Raw genomic sequence first — 17,305 nt, 5'->3', positions numbered from 1 at the left:
CTCTCTCCTCTTTCTCCTCCCCTCTCCCCCCTCCCTCTCCCTCTCCCTCCTTCTCCAGGGTTTCATACTATATACCTCAGGTTTTTCTGGAACTCACTATGAGCCACCACCCCAGGCTTATAATTCTCTTCTTTCACTGAGTGTCCCCATCTATAAAATGGCCAACCTTCATAGAGCTGGGGTGAGGGTTAAATGAGACGATTCATGCACAGTACTTAGCATAAGTGTCGAAAGATATCAGTAGCACCCAGTGATGTTAGAAAAAAAATGGTGGAACAAAAGACTCCAAGTCCTTCCACAGAACCAAACATTAAGATGGTAAAGCCCATGAAAATCAACTTTTTAAAGACTTCTTAGATCTATTCAAAACAAAACAGAACAGAACAAACAAAAAATCTAGCTTGTTGGTCAATGCTTAGTGAAGAAAGAAGATGCTAAATTTTGATATTTTAGAAAATCCAGGCTGGGTATGATGTTGTATACCTTTAATCCCATCACTGGGGAGGGAGGGACAGGCAGAGCTCTTTGAGTTCCAGTGCTGCCTGGTCTACATAGGGAGTTCCAGGCTAGCCAGGGCTACATAGTGAGACCCTGTCTCAGAAGAGAAAAAAAAATCTGTAATGTCCCTGGCTTACTGATGAGATGTCAGAAAAGAAGCTTCAGTGACCACACAAGGAATGCAGTCTGCAAATATAGCTTAGAAGAGCACTAAACAAAGACAATGGCCCGCACTAGAGGAATGACTCAGCATTTAGGAATATTTGCTACTCTTGGAGAGGACCTGAGTTCAGTTCCTAGGACCCACATGATGGCCTAGAACTACAGTTCCAGGGGATCTGTTGCCCTCTTCTGGCCTCTGCAGGCACAAGGCACACGTGGTAAACATACATACATGTAAGGCAAAACACTTATATACACCTCTCCACCCTTACCTCTGCTGGTGGAGCTGTGCATCCCGCCTAGTCACTGTGCCTCTGCCTTCGTAATGCCCACACCCCCTGGCTTCCACAGGGCCAGGCAGTAGGCACAACCAGGAGGTTATTGTGACCACACCAACAAGCCGCACTCTGTAACACCTCTCTTGTGAGAGGCTGGGCCTGTGAGCAACCGTTGCACAGTGCACCTATGGTTGGCCGGCCGTCATCATCATCCAGTGACTGTCAAGAACCTGACTTCAGTTATTAGCAGTGACAGGACCCTAGAGGACACTGGTGTAATGCTTGGTGTGAAGCCGTGACACACCCTGACTGCCACCAGGAGAATCTTAGATTGGAAGCCTGTGAGTTGCCGCTGCCTGCCGTGCAAACCCAGCTTCTGCTTTACCCACAGTAAAACTTTGTGGGGAATTAACTTGTTCGAGAACATCTTGGACCATAATGGGGTGATTTGCTGAGTAATGCCCAGAAACAGCCAAGGTATATCCTGCATATACTTGGGCTGCAAATAACTGACTTTGATGAGGAAACTCTAATGTTTCTGATTGCTGAGGAGGAGAGGAATCCTTACTTGTCAGTCATAAGCAATGTTTAAGAGAAACAGAAAATATGAAAATTCCATTCCAAGAAATCTGGGTGTATTCTGACCCAAAACCATGTACAAAGGAAAGGAAGTGGGCCCTTACTTTGGCCCAATCTATATGTAAGAATTATAGATCTGGGCTCAGTGATTAAGAGCACTGGCTGCTCTTGCAGAGGACTGGGGTTTGGTTCCCAGCACCCACATGGCAGCTAACAACTGTCTGTAACTCTAGTTCCAGGGGATTCAATGCCCTCTTCTGATCTCTGCAGGCACTGCATGACACAGGTGCACTTACATACATGCAGGCAATACATTTGTACACATTAAAACAAAAAGAATTATAGATCACTGGCATTCTAATGAGATATAATTTCTCTGGCACCAAGTTCAGATGTGTTGCATAAGATGGATGGGGCTTCTCATTTGCTGAGAGGACATGAAGTTGGTGGGGTCAGGAGATGTAAGATGAGGGCAGAGGTGGGGGAGGGGGTCTGAATATGATCAAAATATATTGTATCGAATACTTGAATCAATAACATTTTTTTAAAAAAGACAACAGAAACCAAGCATGGTAGCACATGCCTTTAATCCTGGCACTCAGGAGGCAGAGGCAAGCAGATCTCTGTGGTAGTGAGGCCAGCCTGGTCTACATAGGGAGTGCCATGCCAGCTAGAGCTAAAGGGAGACCCTGTCTCAAAAAAAAAAAAAAAAATAGACAACAGCCTTCAAACAACCAACAATAGCAAACTCTGGCTGTGTGTATAGGAGAATCATTATAATATTCAAAATGCCCAATTTTCAACAACAAGACAAAGCATACCAAATATCAGAAAAGTATGGTCAATTCAAAGGAAAAATATTTGGCAGACATGTCCTCAAGGAGCCCAGTCATTGGGCCTAAGTAGCAAACGCTTTAAGTCAACCATCTTAAGATGCTCAATGAGGAAAAGGAAACCATGGACAAAGAACTGAAGGAGGCAGGAGAATTACTTCTGAACAGAGGCTATCAGTGGCAGAGAGACCGTGGTGAGACACCAAATAGAATTTGGGAGCTGTAAAATATAATGACTAAGATAAAATTTTGGGGCTCAGCAGCAGACCTGAAGAGACAGAAGAATCTGAACTTGAAGACAGGTTGGTTGGAATGATCTAGTTTGAGGAACAGGAAGAAAAAGAATGAAGGACAAATGAAAAACCTGTGGACTGTAAATACACCAACATACGTGCAACATGTTCCCAAAGGAGGGGAGAGAAAGGCACTAGGAGAATAAATAGTGGCTGGAAACTCAACCAGTATTGATGAAAGACATGGATGCCCACATTCAGGAAACTTAAACTGCAGGAAACTCAGACAATGTGGACACACGCTGTGATCACGTTTCCTGCTGCTGTTAACACTGCCATTCCCATCACATACCCAGGGAAGCAGAGACAGGCCTTATTTTGTATCTCAGCCAGTTAGGGTCAGAGTCAATGCAGAGCATTGCAATTAGATGGGAAAGAAGAGTCTTTGGCACAGGTTTGTATTCCTGCCCTGCTTTTACTGGATCTGTGATTTCTTACTTTGTTCCCCTCCCTCCCTCTGTCCCTCCCTTCCTCCCTCCTTCTGATAGGATCTTGCTATGTAGACCAAATTGGCCTCAAACTTACCAGCAGTCCTTCTGCCTCTGCCTCCTGACTGCTGGGATTACAGGCATGTACTACCATGCCAAGCTACTAGCTCTGGGATTAAGACCAATCACAAAAATTCTCTGAACCCTCAATTTTCTTATCTTTAAAACTATAAAGTATAACCAGGCAACTTCAGGATAGCACATTTCTGAGAAACTTTCACACCTAGCGTAAATGAAAGCAAACAGCATCAGCACATAGAAGAGGATAACTTCATGAGGGAATCTTGGGATAGGGACCTCCTGGGGAAGGGATCTTTACTCTGCTTAAGAGCCCAGAGTGATGGTTGTCACAGAATAGACACTCAATAATACATATTTGTTGATAAACGAATCTGAAGCAGTAGGGAATAGCCATTATCTAGATCAGAGAAGTGTTCCAAGGACTACACTACTGTGGTGAGATTCCTTTTATATGGTTTCTAAGGGGAGAGGGTGGAAATGTTAACTGAGTGAGAATTTTTGTAGTACAAAAACTTGGATATTTCTTACAGCATTTATTATTATCTGTAGCAAAGCTAAATTTTGGCCAAATGGACATTTATGGGTTTTTCCTCATCCCTAAAATTGCTCAACCTTTGGAAGAGAGCAAAGTTTCTCCTCCCTCAGGGTTTGTGTGGCATCAACCTTGAAGGTGGCATAGAGGCAGAAGTCCTATGAGCTACACAAGTTTAGGAATCAAAAAATGTTGACACGTTAGAATTTAGCATAATGAGCAAAGGAAAACTTGGTTTCTTATTATAAGCTAATTACTGGAAATACCTTTCTTTTGGTTTCACATTATATTATAAATATCACAAATATTTTGCCCACTTCTTAGTGGAAATTACTACTGGGGCAGGGGAGGGGGGAACACTTTGGAGGAAAATGGAAATTGAGATGAATTTACCCTTAAGTCTCTCCTGGAAAACATACACACTCATTGGTCCATTAATATTTTTAATACATAAACAAAATTAGGAAATATCTGTATTTTATCACCCATTAAAGACTTATATTTCAATTTAACACATTTATTATTCTTGTTCAAAGTGTCATCCATTGTTGTGACTTATAAAATAAAAAAAAAATCTTTATAGCATCATGTGGCTTGCCATCAGCTACTCAGACATGGAACCTTCATATTTTCTTGCCCTTCAAAACCTACTGTTGTGAGTCGAATTGGAACGACCGGTAGCCTCTGGACTAGTTCTCCTTTCTCTTTTCTACCTCCATTCACATAAGTCACAGAAGTTCTGTGTAACCTGAGTGGGTTTGGCCAGAAATCTGAGATCATCTTGAAAATAAAGAAATATTCTTCCCCTAGAAACCCAGGAGGCCCATGGGAATCCTTTGGCAATGAACAGAAATTCAGATTGACTGTCACCATGTTAAACCAAGAGTCAGAACTCCAGGTTTCAGCCAGGCTGGTGTAAGTATTTACAAAAAGCAGAATCTGTGCCCTGAAAGATCCAGGTGAACACTTGTGTCATTCAGACCCACCATTGAGTATTGCAGGTCTATGCTTGGAAACAGTGGAATTTCCCATGTAATAACATAAAGATTTCATTTACATATGTTTAAGCACTGGCCTGGATCTGAGCTTGAGAGGGTACACAGGAGGTCAGAGGATTGTTTTCCTAGTTTCTTTTAGAAAAGGAGTTTGCTGGTGAGAAAAACAAGCAGGATATGGATGGCACATGCGATGGGGCTGCTGAGTGCTCTGATGGCCAGGCTTGTGGCTGTGGTTAAGGCTATAGTGCTGTCTGTGGTCTTGCCTGGGGCCATGGTTGTGGTCTTGGCTGTGGGCTTCTCTGTGGTCTTGGCTCTGGTCATGGTTGTGGTCTTGCCTGTGGCCATGGTCGTGGTCTTGCCTGTGGCCATGGTCGTGGTCTCGGCTGTGGGCTTGCTTGTGGTCTGGTTGGTCCCAGAAACCTTAGAAGTAGGGGTAAAGGCTGTGGGTGTTACTAGGGGGAAAAACAAAACAAGAAACAATGTTATTGGAATCTTGGTTGGGTGTCTGGTAAGCACTCAAAAAGAAGCTAAGGGCAGGCGAAATGGCTCACTGGGTAAAGGTACTTAGCACATAAGCCTGGTGACCTGAGTTCCATTCCCAGAACCTCTACACACATGCCGTGGCATGTGTGTATACTCACATATACACACTAATAATAATAGTTTTAAAAAGAAGCTAACATGATAGAATGATAGAGCCAGTTCATGAGCAAAATTCAATCATTATGATAAGGACTAGAGAGATGGTTTAGTGGTTAAGAGCACTGGCTGCTCTTACAGAAGACCCGGATTCAGTTCCCAGCACCTACATGGCAACTCAAAACTGTAACTCCAGGTTCAGGGACTATGATTCCGTCTTCTGGACTCTTTGAGACCAGGCATGTACATGATGCATATATATATACAAACACACACATAAAAATAAATGATTAAAGATTTACTTAAAAAAATTCAATGAACACTTCTCCAGTGCCAGGTCGGGGGAGGGAGCTGCTAGGCAGCTGGAAGGTGGAGAGGGTTAAGTAACGAAAATAACTAAGACTCTATACTTAAAGTTTGCACAGTCTTTTGAGATGGGGGGGCTACTGGATTTATAAAAACACTGTATTTATTATTGAGTGGGTAGCTGGCCCTCAAATATCTTCATGCCTTTAATAAGTGCAAATATAATCCAGGATAGTACAATTTTATGCTTATCTTTCTAATTTCCAGGCCTTGTAAGACAACTGAATTATCCTCTAGACCTAAGGACAGCCATCTCTGCCTTAAAGTTTGTAGAAAGATGTCATGTCCAAACCCCTGATTTTCTTTCTCTGACTTGCAAGTCACAGGCCATTTTTGTAGACTCTAACTCTCAAAGATTTTCTCTCAGAGAAGCAAAGAAAAGTAGGTCTCTAGTCCTAGGAATTTGTCTTATCCTATAAAAATTGGAACTTGGAGCTCACATAGTTCAAACATCTGAATGGATCTTTAAAAAAATCTCACTCTTAGCCTGGTGTAGCAGCCATGCACCTGAAATCCTAGCTCTGCGGGTGAGGGGAAAGGAAGGGAGCAGAGACAGGAGGACTGCTGGGCCTTGCTGGCTAAGCTGAGCTGACAGTGACCTCTGGGTTCACACTTGTACACATCTGCACACACACACACACACACCCCTCACCTTCATCTCCTTTAAACTCTATGTTTATAAGGAAGAAGGAAAGTCCAGTGATTCACGTGGCCTGGGCAGCCTTCTGCCTGCCTTGAGGAGTCCTTCTAGCTCTGAGACATAGTCTTATGTCTTACCGTTTCTCCAGGACGTTGCTTCCCTGGCATCCTATGGAGACAGGGAGCTGAGCACAGCCACTTTCTTTCATTCCTTTTTTTTGTTTGTGTGCATGTTTTGAGACAGTCTTGCTATGTAGCCCAGATTGGCCTTGAACTTGAATCAACCACCTAACTTCTGGGAGCACAGGTACATATCAAGACTCCTGGCCTCCCCCGCCCCTTTTAAACTGTATTTTATTAGCATAGAGCTAAAGGGTTTTGATTAGAAGCAAACATTTTCCCCTTCTGTTAGCATTTATGCAAGTGTTCATCTCAAAAATGTCCTTGAGGAAGAAAATAACACCCTTGACTTCATAGAGGGGAAACCACCAAGGAAGTAGTTAAGTTTTCATAGAATAGTTTGATTAGACATAAGCACTTTAAAATTTGTTGTTGGAAATAATTATCCCCTAAGCACATTTTGCAATGCATGACTGGCAGAAAAACAGCAGTTACGCTGGGTGTCTCACTGTTCTGAGGCCCCTGAGGAAGTCCTGTTATTTGGACTATTTTGGAGAAAGACTAATGGTTCTTGTTTGAACTTTCTCTTCTCTCTCTCTCTGCTAAGGATTTGAACCCAAGGCCTCACAGGTACTCTCTTTTGACTCTTACATTTAGAAACCATTGTAACAGTATTTCTAGTTTTAATGTAAGTTTAAGAAGAGCAGAGAAAAGCATACATTGTGGAACTGGAGCCCTCATTTTGTTATTGATTTTGTGTTCTTAGGCAAATTGTCTATTTTCTGAATCTCATTTTTGTTTTTATTTTGTTTATTTATTTATTTACTTATTTATTTATGTGTATGAGTGTTCTGCCTGCATATGTAAGTGCATCCATGCATGGAATGCCCACAGAGGCCAGAAGAAGGCCCAGATCCCCTGGAATTGGAGTTATATATGGTTGTTAGCCACTGTGTGGATGCTGGGAACTGAACCTAGGTCCTCTGCAGGAGCAGTCAATACTCATGACTGCTGAGCCGTCTCTCCAGCCCCTGAAGGTCACTTTTGGATGTTTTGTCTCCCCACAGGTAAATAAGAGAAAAGGGTGTAGATAAGTGAGAAAACTGGTAAGGGGCCTCAGGAAGGTCTGAGACTCGGGGGGCTACAGCCCATGAAAAGCCAGTGGAAACTCCTGGTAATAGTGGCAGAGCTAAGGCCACTTTGAGAACTCATGAAGGGGCTGTGGAGATGGCTGAGATCTTGTGGGCAAGCATGAGGACCTGAGTTTGAACCTCAGAACTCATGTACAAATGTAAGGTGTGGTAGCACATGCTTGCAGTCTTAGTGTGGGCGAGACAGGCACAGGCAGATCCATGGGGCTCACTGACTCAAAAACAAGGTGGATGGCACCTGAGAAATGTCATCTGAGGTTGGCCATTGACCTCCACACGCACACACACATGTGAATGTACATGTTCATACACAAGAACATACATGCATGCACAGATACACACACACACACACAGAGGAAAAGAAAGAAAAGAGCTCATGAAGGGGCTGGTGATTCAGCTCAGTGATAATTCAGTTGCCTAGTATGTACAAGGTGCTTGGTTCAATCTGTACCCTTCCAAAAAACCAAACTTAACAAGAACTGACCTTATTGCTCTATCTATACCAACACTGTCTGTATAATTACCCTCACTCACATCATTCCCTTAAAAACCCTTTGGTTAAAGTTGACTCTGTGAAGGCCTTGAGGGAGTGGAGTTTCTGGTTCTTTGTGAGAATTATGGATGAGGTTGCCTTCATATTGATACCTATGGGATACTGAATAGAAACAGCTCTGATTGAAGCAGGAGTCTGGAACCGCAAGTAGACGTGGAAATGTCTGAAAAATTTTTGGGTTTTTTTTTTTTTTTTTGAGACAAGGTCTCCCTGTAGTCCCAGCTGTCCTGAAACTCACTAGGTAGACCAGGCTGACCTTAACCTTACAGAGATCTGCTTGCCTCTGCTTCCCAAGTGTGGGGATTAAAGGTGTATGCCTCCATGCCTGACCCTGAAAAATTTCAAGATCTTGGTGAGGGCTTTTATTTTCCACAGATTTGGAAAAAGAGGTTGGGAAAAATCTCATGTTGGTTCCAAGTTTTGGGAGACTCAACTGAAATTCCACTTGACCCGCAGGGCACTACAAAATAATTTTCCAGGTTGATGGAGTTTACTACCAAATATGTAAACAGATTGCAGTAGAACTCACCATTTTCCACTTTCACAGAAGAAAATGCAGCTGTGCGATTGAAATCCACGACAAAGATTCTGTGGAGAGCAAATCAATGAGACGGTGAAGGCTCACAAGCTCAGCAGACATTTCTGCCTTTCTGGATCACCCAACCTTATTCATCTCTTTTGAGCTTACTTTTTTGTGGCACAATAAGGAGGTCATTTGGCTTCCACCATCTTGTCTTGACAGAGCTCTGTGTGGTCTTACTCCCAGCAGCTCTCTCATCCTCATCCTCATCCCCATCCCCATCCCCACTGGCTTCATCATCCCGAACTCCCCACAGGCTGGTACACATCTTTGGCTTTTCTTCAAGTAAATCTTTCTGTCTGTGATACCTTCCCTGGTTACATCTTCCCAGAGACACAATGATACCCTTCATGTCCTGTGTCTATTGCTACTTACCCAGAGCCATGACCCTCTACTACATTCATTTGCTATGAGCTTCTCTCCCCACTAGAGGGCTGACTTCTTGAAGGCAGGTTCTGTTGTAAATGGTAAATTTAATATTCATTAAATGATTCTCCCAGCTTATTCTGTGGCTATTATATCAATGGATCCATTATAATATTAGTCCCTTGGTTATACATTCAGCAAGTAACTAGTGAAAGGACAATGTCTGTTATGTCAGTCTCTGTGCTTGGCATGAGCAGGCAGTGGTGAACCTGGCAGGTAGCGCTCTTACTCTTAGGGCATTTAGAGTGTCTTCAGAGATACATATTTTCAATGAATAACCAGCTAATAAGTTAAGGTTGGCTGTTATAGTTGTGATGTGTGCTCTGATGAAGCAGGGGAAGGTGGGAGGTGTGTAATGGAGCCCTTTGTGAACCTGGGATTTCAGGGAAAGCTGGGTAGCTGTTCCACCTCAGTACTTAATTTCTGTGTGGGTCTTGCTCCCCATTCTCAGTGAAAATCCCATGGGCTGGGACCTTTTGATAGTCCTTTTGACCCCTACTGAGCATGACGTCCACCATAGTGGCATTCCTGCTTCCTGTGTCTCCCTCCCCTTGGAGTCAGTCTTACTGATGAAGGTGAGGAGTGTACATGTTGTGAACAAGCAGGGAGGCTAGCGTATCATAGTGACCACACAAATGAGGATGGAGATTATTGTCAGGGGGACTGTGCTGTTTCCCTTGCAGAGCTCATCACTGTTGGGTCACTACAGAGTATCTCTGTGGCTGCCTGGAATGTGGAGGCCTTAATGCGGTGAAGTGAAAGTCCTTACCCTAAGTAGCTTTGGGTGGCTTCTAAACAACTGCTGTTATGGTGAGATTGGATAGTAGCAGATCCATTTGGACTCTGCTTTTGTTCATCACTCTGTAGGCATAACAGTACCTCCTCCAAAGCTAGTGAAGCCTACCCAGGCCCAGAGTGTGGCAAGAGAGGGAAGAACAGCTTGGCAGTATCACCAGCTTCCCCAGAACCTGGGATGCTGGCAGTGGACACAGTGATGATCAGAGTTGTCCTTTCAGAACAAAATGACAGTTCAGAAGCACACGTACTTTCCAACACTTGGTTCCTAAAGTAAACTTACTGTCAGGTTCCTAGAGGGAGGAAAGTTTGTCGTGAAAGTACAATGCTGACTTCTCAGTGGCCTTACCTTAGAACCTGGGTACATCCACTTTTTATGACAGGAGGAAACTACTTCTCTTACTCAAATGGCACACTTTCTTTTAGGTAGCCATTTCTAAAGTGAGTGTATGTTTTAAAAATGATGCCCCACTATATATATATATACACATATATTACATTGTGTGTGTGTGTGTGTGTGCACGCGCACGCACACATGTCTACAGATGAAAGACACAACAAAGAGAAGCAGACAAGAAATGCCACAGCTGGATTTGAGACATCACATCCAGAGTATAGTTTTAGCTTTCTCAGGTCAAGGTACAACAGTATAAGCCTGATGTAAAAATTCAAAAGCCCAAAGTGAAATGAGATAAATTCTTACTGCAGGTTGGTGTTCGTGGTGTCTTCAGTATTAGGAACTATCCAGTGTATCCCGAAGAATGAGCTGTTAGACTGATTCACATGATACACAGCAGTGCCGTTGCAGTCCTCATTCGCTCCGTCCCAGGAACCCACTGAGTTGTTGTGCTGGTTCACTGCTCGCAGGACCACAGAGCTGACTTTGTTGTTCACAGGAACCCACACTAGGAGGGAAACACAAGGAAGTAGTCAGTGTGAACCAAGTGAAACCAAATTTAAGTGTGGGCAAAGAAAGTTACAGGGTGAGCATATATGCTACGTCCCATTTCTGTAAAAGAAAATGAAGATGCCTGGAAGGAAGTCCTCAAGGTATTAATGGAAACCCAGGGCACTGGTGCATACCCCTAATTCCAGTACTTGGGAGGTGAAGGCAAGAGGATCAGGAGTTCAAAGTCCTCTTTGGCTGCATGCAAGTTTAAAGCCAGCCTGGGCTACCTATGATTTTAATTTGCATCTTTTGCTTGGTTTGTTTTTTCCAAATTTTCTACAGTGAAAAGTGGATGAGGCCCTGGTTTTACTGCTCATGCTAGGGGAGAGATCCTGAGTAAATCTCTTAAGTCCTCCCCAAAGGGGCGGTTTGCCAGGTGAGGAGTAAGCCTGCTGAGGTCTCCTCTCAGGAATGTGGTGATGGCAGAGACCTGTGAAAGGGTCAGGTCACCTGGGAAGTGCTCCAGGAACATGAAGGAATACTGTTGCCAAGTAAAAGCAAAGCCCTGCTCCTACCCCCAGAAATGCTGATTCTCTTGGTCTCTGTTGTCGAGGGTGCAGGTGGGGTAGGCCAAGGGGTTGCAGTAGATGTGGGACACTGAGATCTGAGACATAGGATCAGGCACATGGGCCTTATCCAAGAACCTATCAAATAACCCCTTTGAGGTTCTCCACACAGAGGCTCCCCCTGTGACCTAGCCTGATGTGCACCTACAGGGGCCCTTGCTAACACCGATTAATTACAACATTCTTATGTATAATGAGAAGAAATTTAAAGAAGATGTTTCAGTCTCTCCATTTCTTAGAGGCCCCACATGAGTAATTTCCTCAGTTCTAGGGGCCCATCAGCCATAGGAAACTCCTTCAAAGACTTCTTCATAAAGCAAAGCAACCCCAGCACTCAGGAGGCAGAAACAGGTGAATCTCTGTGAGTTCAAGGCCAACATAGCAAGTTCTAGACCAGCTGGAGCTACAGGGAGACCTTGTCTCAAAAAGACTAAACAAACAAACAAACAAACAAATGAATGAATAAATAAAGCAAGGCAAATAGCTCATGAAGCACAATAGACAGTCCTGGGTCTGAGCTCTGACTCTAACCCTTAGGTCAGTCTTGCCTCTGAGCCTTGGTTTCTTATTGCTTAGCAATCACTGTGCAGGTTATTTATTTATTTATTTTTATTTTGAAACAGGGTCTCATGTATCCAAGACTGACCTCAAACTTTCCATGTAGCTGAGGATGACCTTGAATTTTTCATCCTTCTGGTTCCATACCCCATGTACAGGGATGACATGTGTGTGCCATCGTGCCTGGTTTCTGAGATGCTGAGGATTGATGCTAGAACTTGGTGCATGCTAGGCAACCACTCTAGCAACAGAGCTCCATCCCTAGCCCTACACAGATTTGATTCCCCATTTGCACCTGTCACAGCTCTGGGCCTCAGGGATAATGACATGTAGCCCTTATTATCTGGTCATGCAACATATCTAGAAAGGCTCCTAAGAGGGTTGAAGAGAAGAGGCTAAGACGTAGTGGGCATTGGATATGTTGTAATTGTGAGCATTAATTTAGACACATTATATTTCTCTGGCCTAGTTTCCCTTGCCAAGAGGACCAGCTGACCAAATCTCATGTGCCTGACTCATCCAGAGGAGCTGACATTTGTCTTACATGGGTGCATCACGGTGTGGTGGAAGGTGATACACAATGGTGTCATGTAGACAGTCATGAATTCTCTGAACTCTCTGAGAGTGTTTCTCTGACTGTTGCACCGTCCACTGTCTCCCTTTCACTGTGGGACAGCCCCCCCCCCTTCTCCCTTCCCAGGCACTTGCAATTCTCTGGTTTTGTGGCCTCAGGTCCTTCCTCAGGCTTCCACAGTGGCCAGACCGGACTTCCTCACATAACCTGTCCAGTGGGACATACTCCAGTTCAAAGCCTTCCGAGTGCCCTTCCCTCTGGAGAATCTAAACGTTTCTGCTTTCATCTCTCTGCCTCTCTCTGTTGATGATTGCACCCAGCACATGTTTTTCAGGACTTTGAGACCCTGGTCCCACTCTACTGTCTGCCTTCTAGTCTAGGGCAGCAACTAGCCTCCCCAGTTCTTCTGCAAGCATACCCGGCCTGCACCTGGGCCTGGCTTTGTTTATGTCTGGGTGCCTGTGTGGAAGCCTTCCTCCTTTGTTATCAAGCACCCCATCCCACTTCCACCCCAGATCTTGTCATGGCATGCTCCTCCTCTGGACCAACTTAGCCCTCCTTTTCTCTCACGCCTGAGACATTGACATATTTTACTATAGAGCTGTATACTTTATCGTATTTTATGGTTTCATCTGTGCCCGCATCTGGACAGCTTCGTGTTGGGCACCTGAGGACTATCACATAATTACATTTTGATTGATTCTAAAGCCCTGCTTTGGGGCTGGGTGGGGATAGTTCAGTGGTAGAGCACCTGCCTAGCATATTCAAGACCTTGGGTTCTATCTCCAGCACTGCTAAAAATAAATAAATGAATAAATTCAATAAAATAAATAAAAAATCTTGTACCCCACTTAGTACAGTGTCCTTAAAGCTGAAAGTTTAGGAATAAAGGTGGCAAGTTACACCCTTCTTTTCCATAGAGGTGAACAATGGAGGCAGAGCTGACCCAGCACAGTCTTGGCAAATATCAAGGGCCTCTTTCCCTATTGAGCAGGTCTAGGAAACCTATTCTGAGACACTGCCTGAGCTACCATTGTCTTTCAGGATCTGCCAAGCTGTTTATATATGGCTTACTAATGTTGACACAATGCTGAAATGGAAAAGCATTTCAAAACCAAAACAAGGGAAGCTGGCTGGTCTGGGTGTGTGTTTACTCAGGCTCTAGAAAGCCCTGAGTCCTGGCCACGACACTCCACGAAGACATTTATGAAGCCTGCTTTGTAACTGTCAGTGTGGGTTTCTGCCCTTCCCCACGGCCAGCAGATAAAAAAGAATCCACTAATTTTTGTTTTATGTGTATGAGTGTTTTGCCTGCATGTATGTAAGTGCACCACAGGTATGCCTGGGGCTCTGGGAGACCAGAAGAGGGTATTGGATCTCCTGGAAATGGAGTTAAGGATGGGTGTTAGCTACGATGTGGGTGCTTGAAACCAAACCTGGGTCCTCTGGAAGTGTAACGTGCTCTTTTTAAAAAATATTTTTTACTTATTTTATTTTATGTGTATGAATGTATTGCCTGCATGTATGTAAGTACGCCCATGTTGTGCAATGCCTGTGGAGGTCAGAAGAGGGCATTAGATCCCTTAGAACTGGAGTTACAGATGATTGTTAGCCACCATATGGGTGCTGGGAATTGAACCCAGGTCCTCTGCAAGAGTAGTCACTGTTCTTAATCACTAAGCCTTCTCTCCAGTCTCCTGACTCTCAGTTTAAAGCATTCCTATGGTGAGTCAGATTTACCTCAGTGGACTCATAGATTTTGGTTTGAAGTAGAATGTGATTAAGTACAAAGCATGTATAGGCACTCAAAGGACCTGAGTTCTTTCTTTCCCTTTCTCTGGCCACATGTGAGGCTTCTGTAGCTGCTGTGATCGCCCTTCCAACCCCTTCTCCCTGTTGTCCTGTGCTTTCCTTCTCCTGTCTCCCCCTTTATAGACAGGCTCCCATGTCTCCACAGTATCCTCGTGTAGTAGGCATCTCTTCCTCCCATTTCAGTAGCAAAACCCTCTGTCTCCTGTGTTATCTCGGATCAGAGGCACACAATCTTTCTTGCAGTAATGCATTTGGTCACATACATACTCACGCAGTATTCATCGTGAATTATAAGATGAGTTCTCTTCCCTTCTCTGGTAGGACGAGACCCACTTCTCCAGGGAAGTGGAACATGGTCCTGTTACAACGGGAACACTTAGTTCCAGAAAAAAGTGGAAAGACAAGCAGGGTTACCATGTGAAGGCATGGCATGGTGGTTCACTCTTTAAAGTTGGAACTCCGTAGACCCTTAGTATGGCTGTTACCCTGGTGGACTTTGAAAAATTTGGTTAGAATTTGAAGAGAGGATGGATGATACATGAGGTAAGAAAACAGGCTCTGGGCTCTGTGACTTAGGTTCAAATATTTGTTCTGTTACATCCTAGTGACCTTGGGTAAAATTGTAGCTTCCACATACTCCATTTCTCCTCTACAAAGTGGGTAGTTAATAGCATTTCCCCCTAGAACAAAAACCCAGAACATAGTAAGGTGTATCAGCATTTGATTGCTGGTATTATTCCAGCAACTGTATTTCTGTAGCTCTGTGACCTTAGCCACTCAAAAACATGCCCATCTCTTCATCTATAAAACAAGGACAACAAAAGATCTGCCTAGTAGGTCGGTATGAGGACTAAATGTCTTCATCTATAAAGCACCATAGAAGATGTTGTCACTGCTCTTATACTACTAGGTAGAGGGGCTGGTGAGATGGCTCAGGGGGTAAAGGCACTTTCTGCTCAAGGTGGGTGACCTGAGTTCAATCTCCAGAGTCCACATAAAGGTGGAAGGAGAGAACCAATGCCACAAAGTTATTCTCTGACCTCCATCTGTGTGCTGTGGCACACACACAAGCACACACATCACACATGCACACACACACACTATAATAATAAATAAAAACCAATTGAAGATGCTTTTTTAAAAAATACATAAAAATAAAACTAGATACAAAGCATATTCCTTGACTTACAGGTTTGACTAATTAGAAAGTATATTCATTAACTTGTAGGTTTGATGAATCCCGAAAAGGATACTTATGAAATACTTTCCAAATATGTTTAACAAAAACATTAGATTAAGAATGAAAGAACAACTCAGGCGTGGTTGTGCATGTCTTTAGTCCCAGCACTTGGGAGACAGAGGCAGAGGCAGAGGCAGAGGTGGAGGCAGGTGGACCTTTGTGAGATTGAGGCCAACCTGATCTACATAGAGAGTTCCAGGCTAGCTGAGGCTACAAGGAAAAGGAGACCCTGTCTCATAAAGACCAAAAAGAAAAAAGGAATGGAGCTGATTCTGCAACTTCCTGGCAGCAAGTCCTCGAACAAGTCATTTGACTTCTCTGGGTTCCTTGAATGTTTGAGGGGCTGCTGACATTTTCCTCATCTAGCTTAAGAATTTTTTTTTTGTTCATAGACTGAATGCTAATGTCCTTCCTGGCATTGTTCAGGTGGATGTGACAGGATTACATACTGCAGTGAACTTATCCCCCCAAATGATCAAATGCCCATTTCTCTCAAGCCAAGTTATTTGCTCCAGGTATGTGCTGGCTGGGGCTCAGATAATCTGAGCAATGGGGCTCTCAGCCTCCTGTGATTCATTTACAAATGGGAAACATGCAGAAAATAGTCTCCTCAGTCCACTCTCACATACTCTTTTTCTCCCCGCCCCGTTTCCCATCTGGTTCACAAACACTTTGTGTAACTGAGAGCAGAGGTGGAGGGGTATGATCTGAAATTTCTAACACCCCTCAGAGAACAGACAACAGAAAGATCAGCTCTGACTCACCTGTGTAGACTGAGTTCCTGCTGAAGACCTCTGCCTTAGCCTTGATTCCCGAGTTGTTGGAGGTGAACACCTTATCAAAGACCATGCAGCGGTCATTATAACTTACAGAGAAGGCAGAAGAAGAGTATAGTGCCAGACACAGGAACAGCCCCAGCTGTGGTAACAAGGAATGGAACACAGCCATGGTGGTGACCTGTTCAGACTGCTGGGCCTGGCACTAGGAAGACTGATGGGGACAGATGGCTCTCCTGTTTATATGCTCTGGGGCTGGATCTTCTGGATGAGGTCATACATGCAAATCTCCTTCCGTTCCTCCTAAAAACACTGCCCTCTGGAATTTGGCCCAAGACATCACCAGGAGTGAATCACAGCCTCTACTTTCGTGTCACCAGTGATCCCTGTTTTGCTCAAGAAGGGGAATGGGCCAATTAGAGTTTTACTTTGCATGTCCCTCAGCTGGCTCAGCACCAGCTGTTTGAAGAAGACTGGTGAGAAGTGGTAAACTCCAGAAAGCAGAAGTTTGGGGTTGAGTAATTATCAAGCAGGTGGTCTGTGGACGCTCTACTCTTCCCTCTGTAGAAACTCAGGCACAGAAGCTCATTTTAGCTTGGAATAATACAGACCCTTTTCTGTCATTCCTCCAGTTTCTAGTTCACTTCATGACTAGCCTAGAGCTGGAATAGACTGGATATCTATCTATATATCTATCTATGTATCTATGTATCTGTCTATGTATCTATGTATCTATGTATCTATGTATCTATCTCTATCAATTATCTATCTATCTATCTATCTATCTATCTATCTATCTATCATCTATCTATCTATCTATCTGTCTGTCTGTCTGTCTGTCTGTCTATCTATCTATCTATCATCTATCAATCAATCATC

At 43.9% G+C, this 17,305-nt stretch overlaps 1 protein-coding gene across 1 annotated transcript; it reads right to left on the bottom strand.

Moving 5' to 3' along the window:
• Window positions 1-4,110: 4,110 nt before the first annotated feature.
• On the bottom strand, window positions 4,111-16,630 carry Plet1 (placenta expressed transcript 1). Its single transcript, XM_008832778.3, has 4 exons — window positions 16,415-16,630; window positions 10,655-10,856; window positions 8,680-8,738; window positions 4,111-5,134 (listed from the first exon to the last, which is right to left on the bottom strand). Exons 1-4 carry the CDS (start codon window positions 16,596-16,598, stop codon window positions 4,818-4,820), a joined length of 762 nt encoding a protein of 253 aa, XP_008831000.1. The 5' UTR covers window positions 16,599-16,630; the 3' UTR covers window positions 4,111-4,817.
• Window positions 16,631-17,305: the final 675 nt, after the last annotated feature.

This window comes from Nannospalax galili, unplaced genomic scaffold (assembly GCF_000622305.1).
Source record: "Nannospalax galili isolate Female #2095 unplaced genomic scaffold, S.galili_v1.0 scaffold335, whole genome shotgun sequence".
Classification (NCBI taxonomy): Eukaryota; Metazoa; Chordata; class Mammalia; order Rodentia; family Spalacidae; genus Nannospalax; species Nannospalax galili.
This window is presented reverse-complemented; position numbering and strand designations above follow the sequence as displayed.

Coding starts and splice junctions, on each gene's coding strand:
- Plet1 (XM_008832778.3), bottom strand. CDS start 16,598: ATGGCTGTGTTCCATTCCTTGTTACCACAGCTGGGGCTGTTCCTGTGT. Junction 8,739..10,654: donor ACCACGAACACCAACCTGCA/GTAAGAATTTAT, acceptor TGCTCTCCACAG/AATCTTTGTCGTGGATTTCA. Junction 5,135..8,679: donor TTCTGTGAAAGTGGAAAATG/GTGAGTTCTACT, acceptor TTTTCCCCCTAG/TAACACCCACAGCCTTTACC.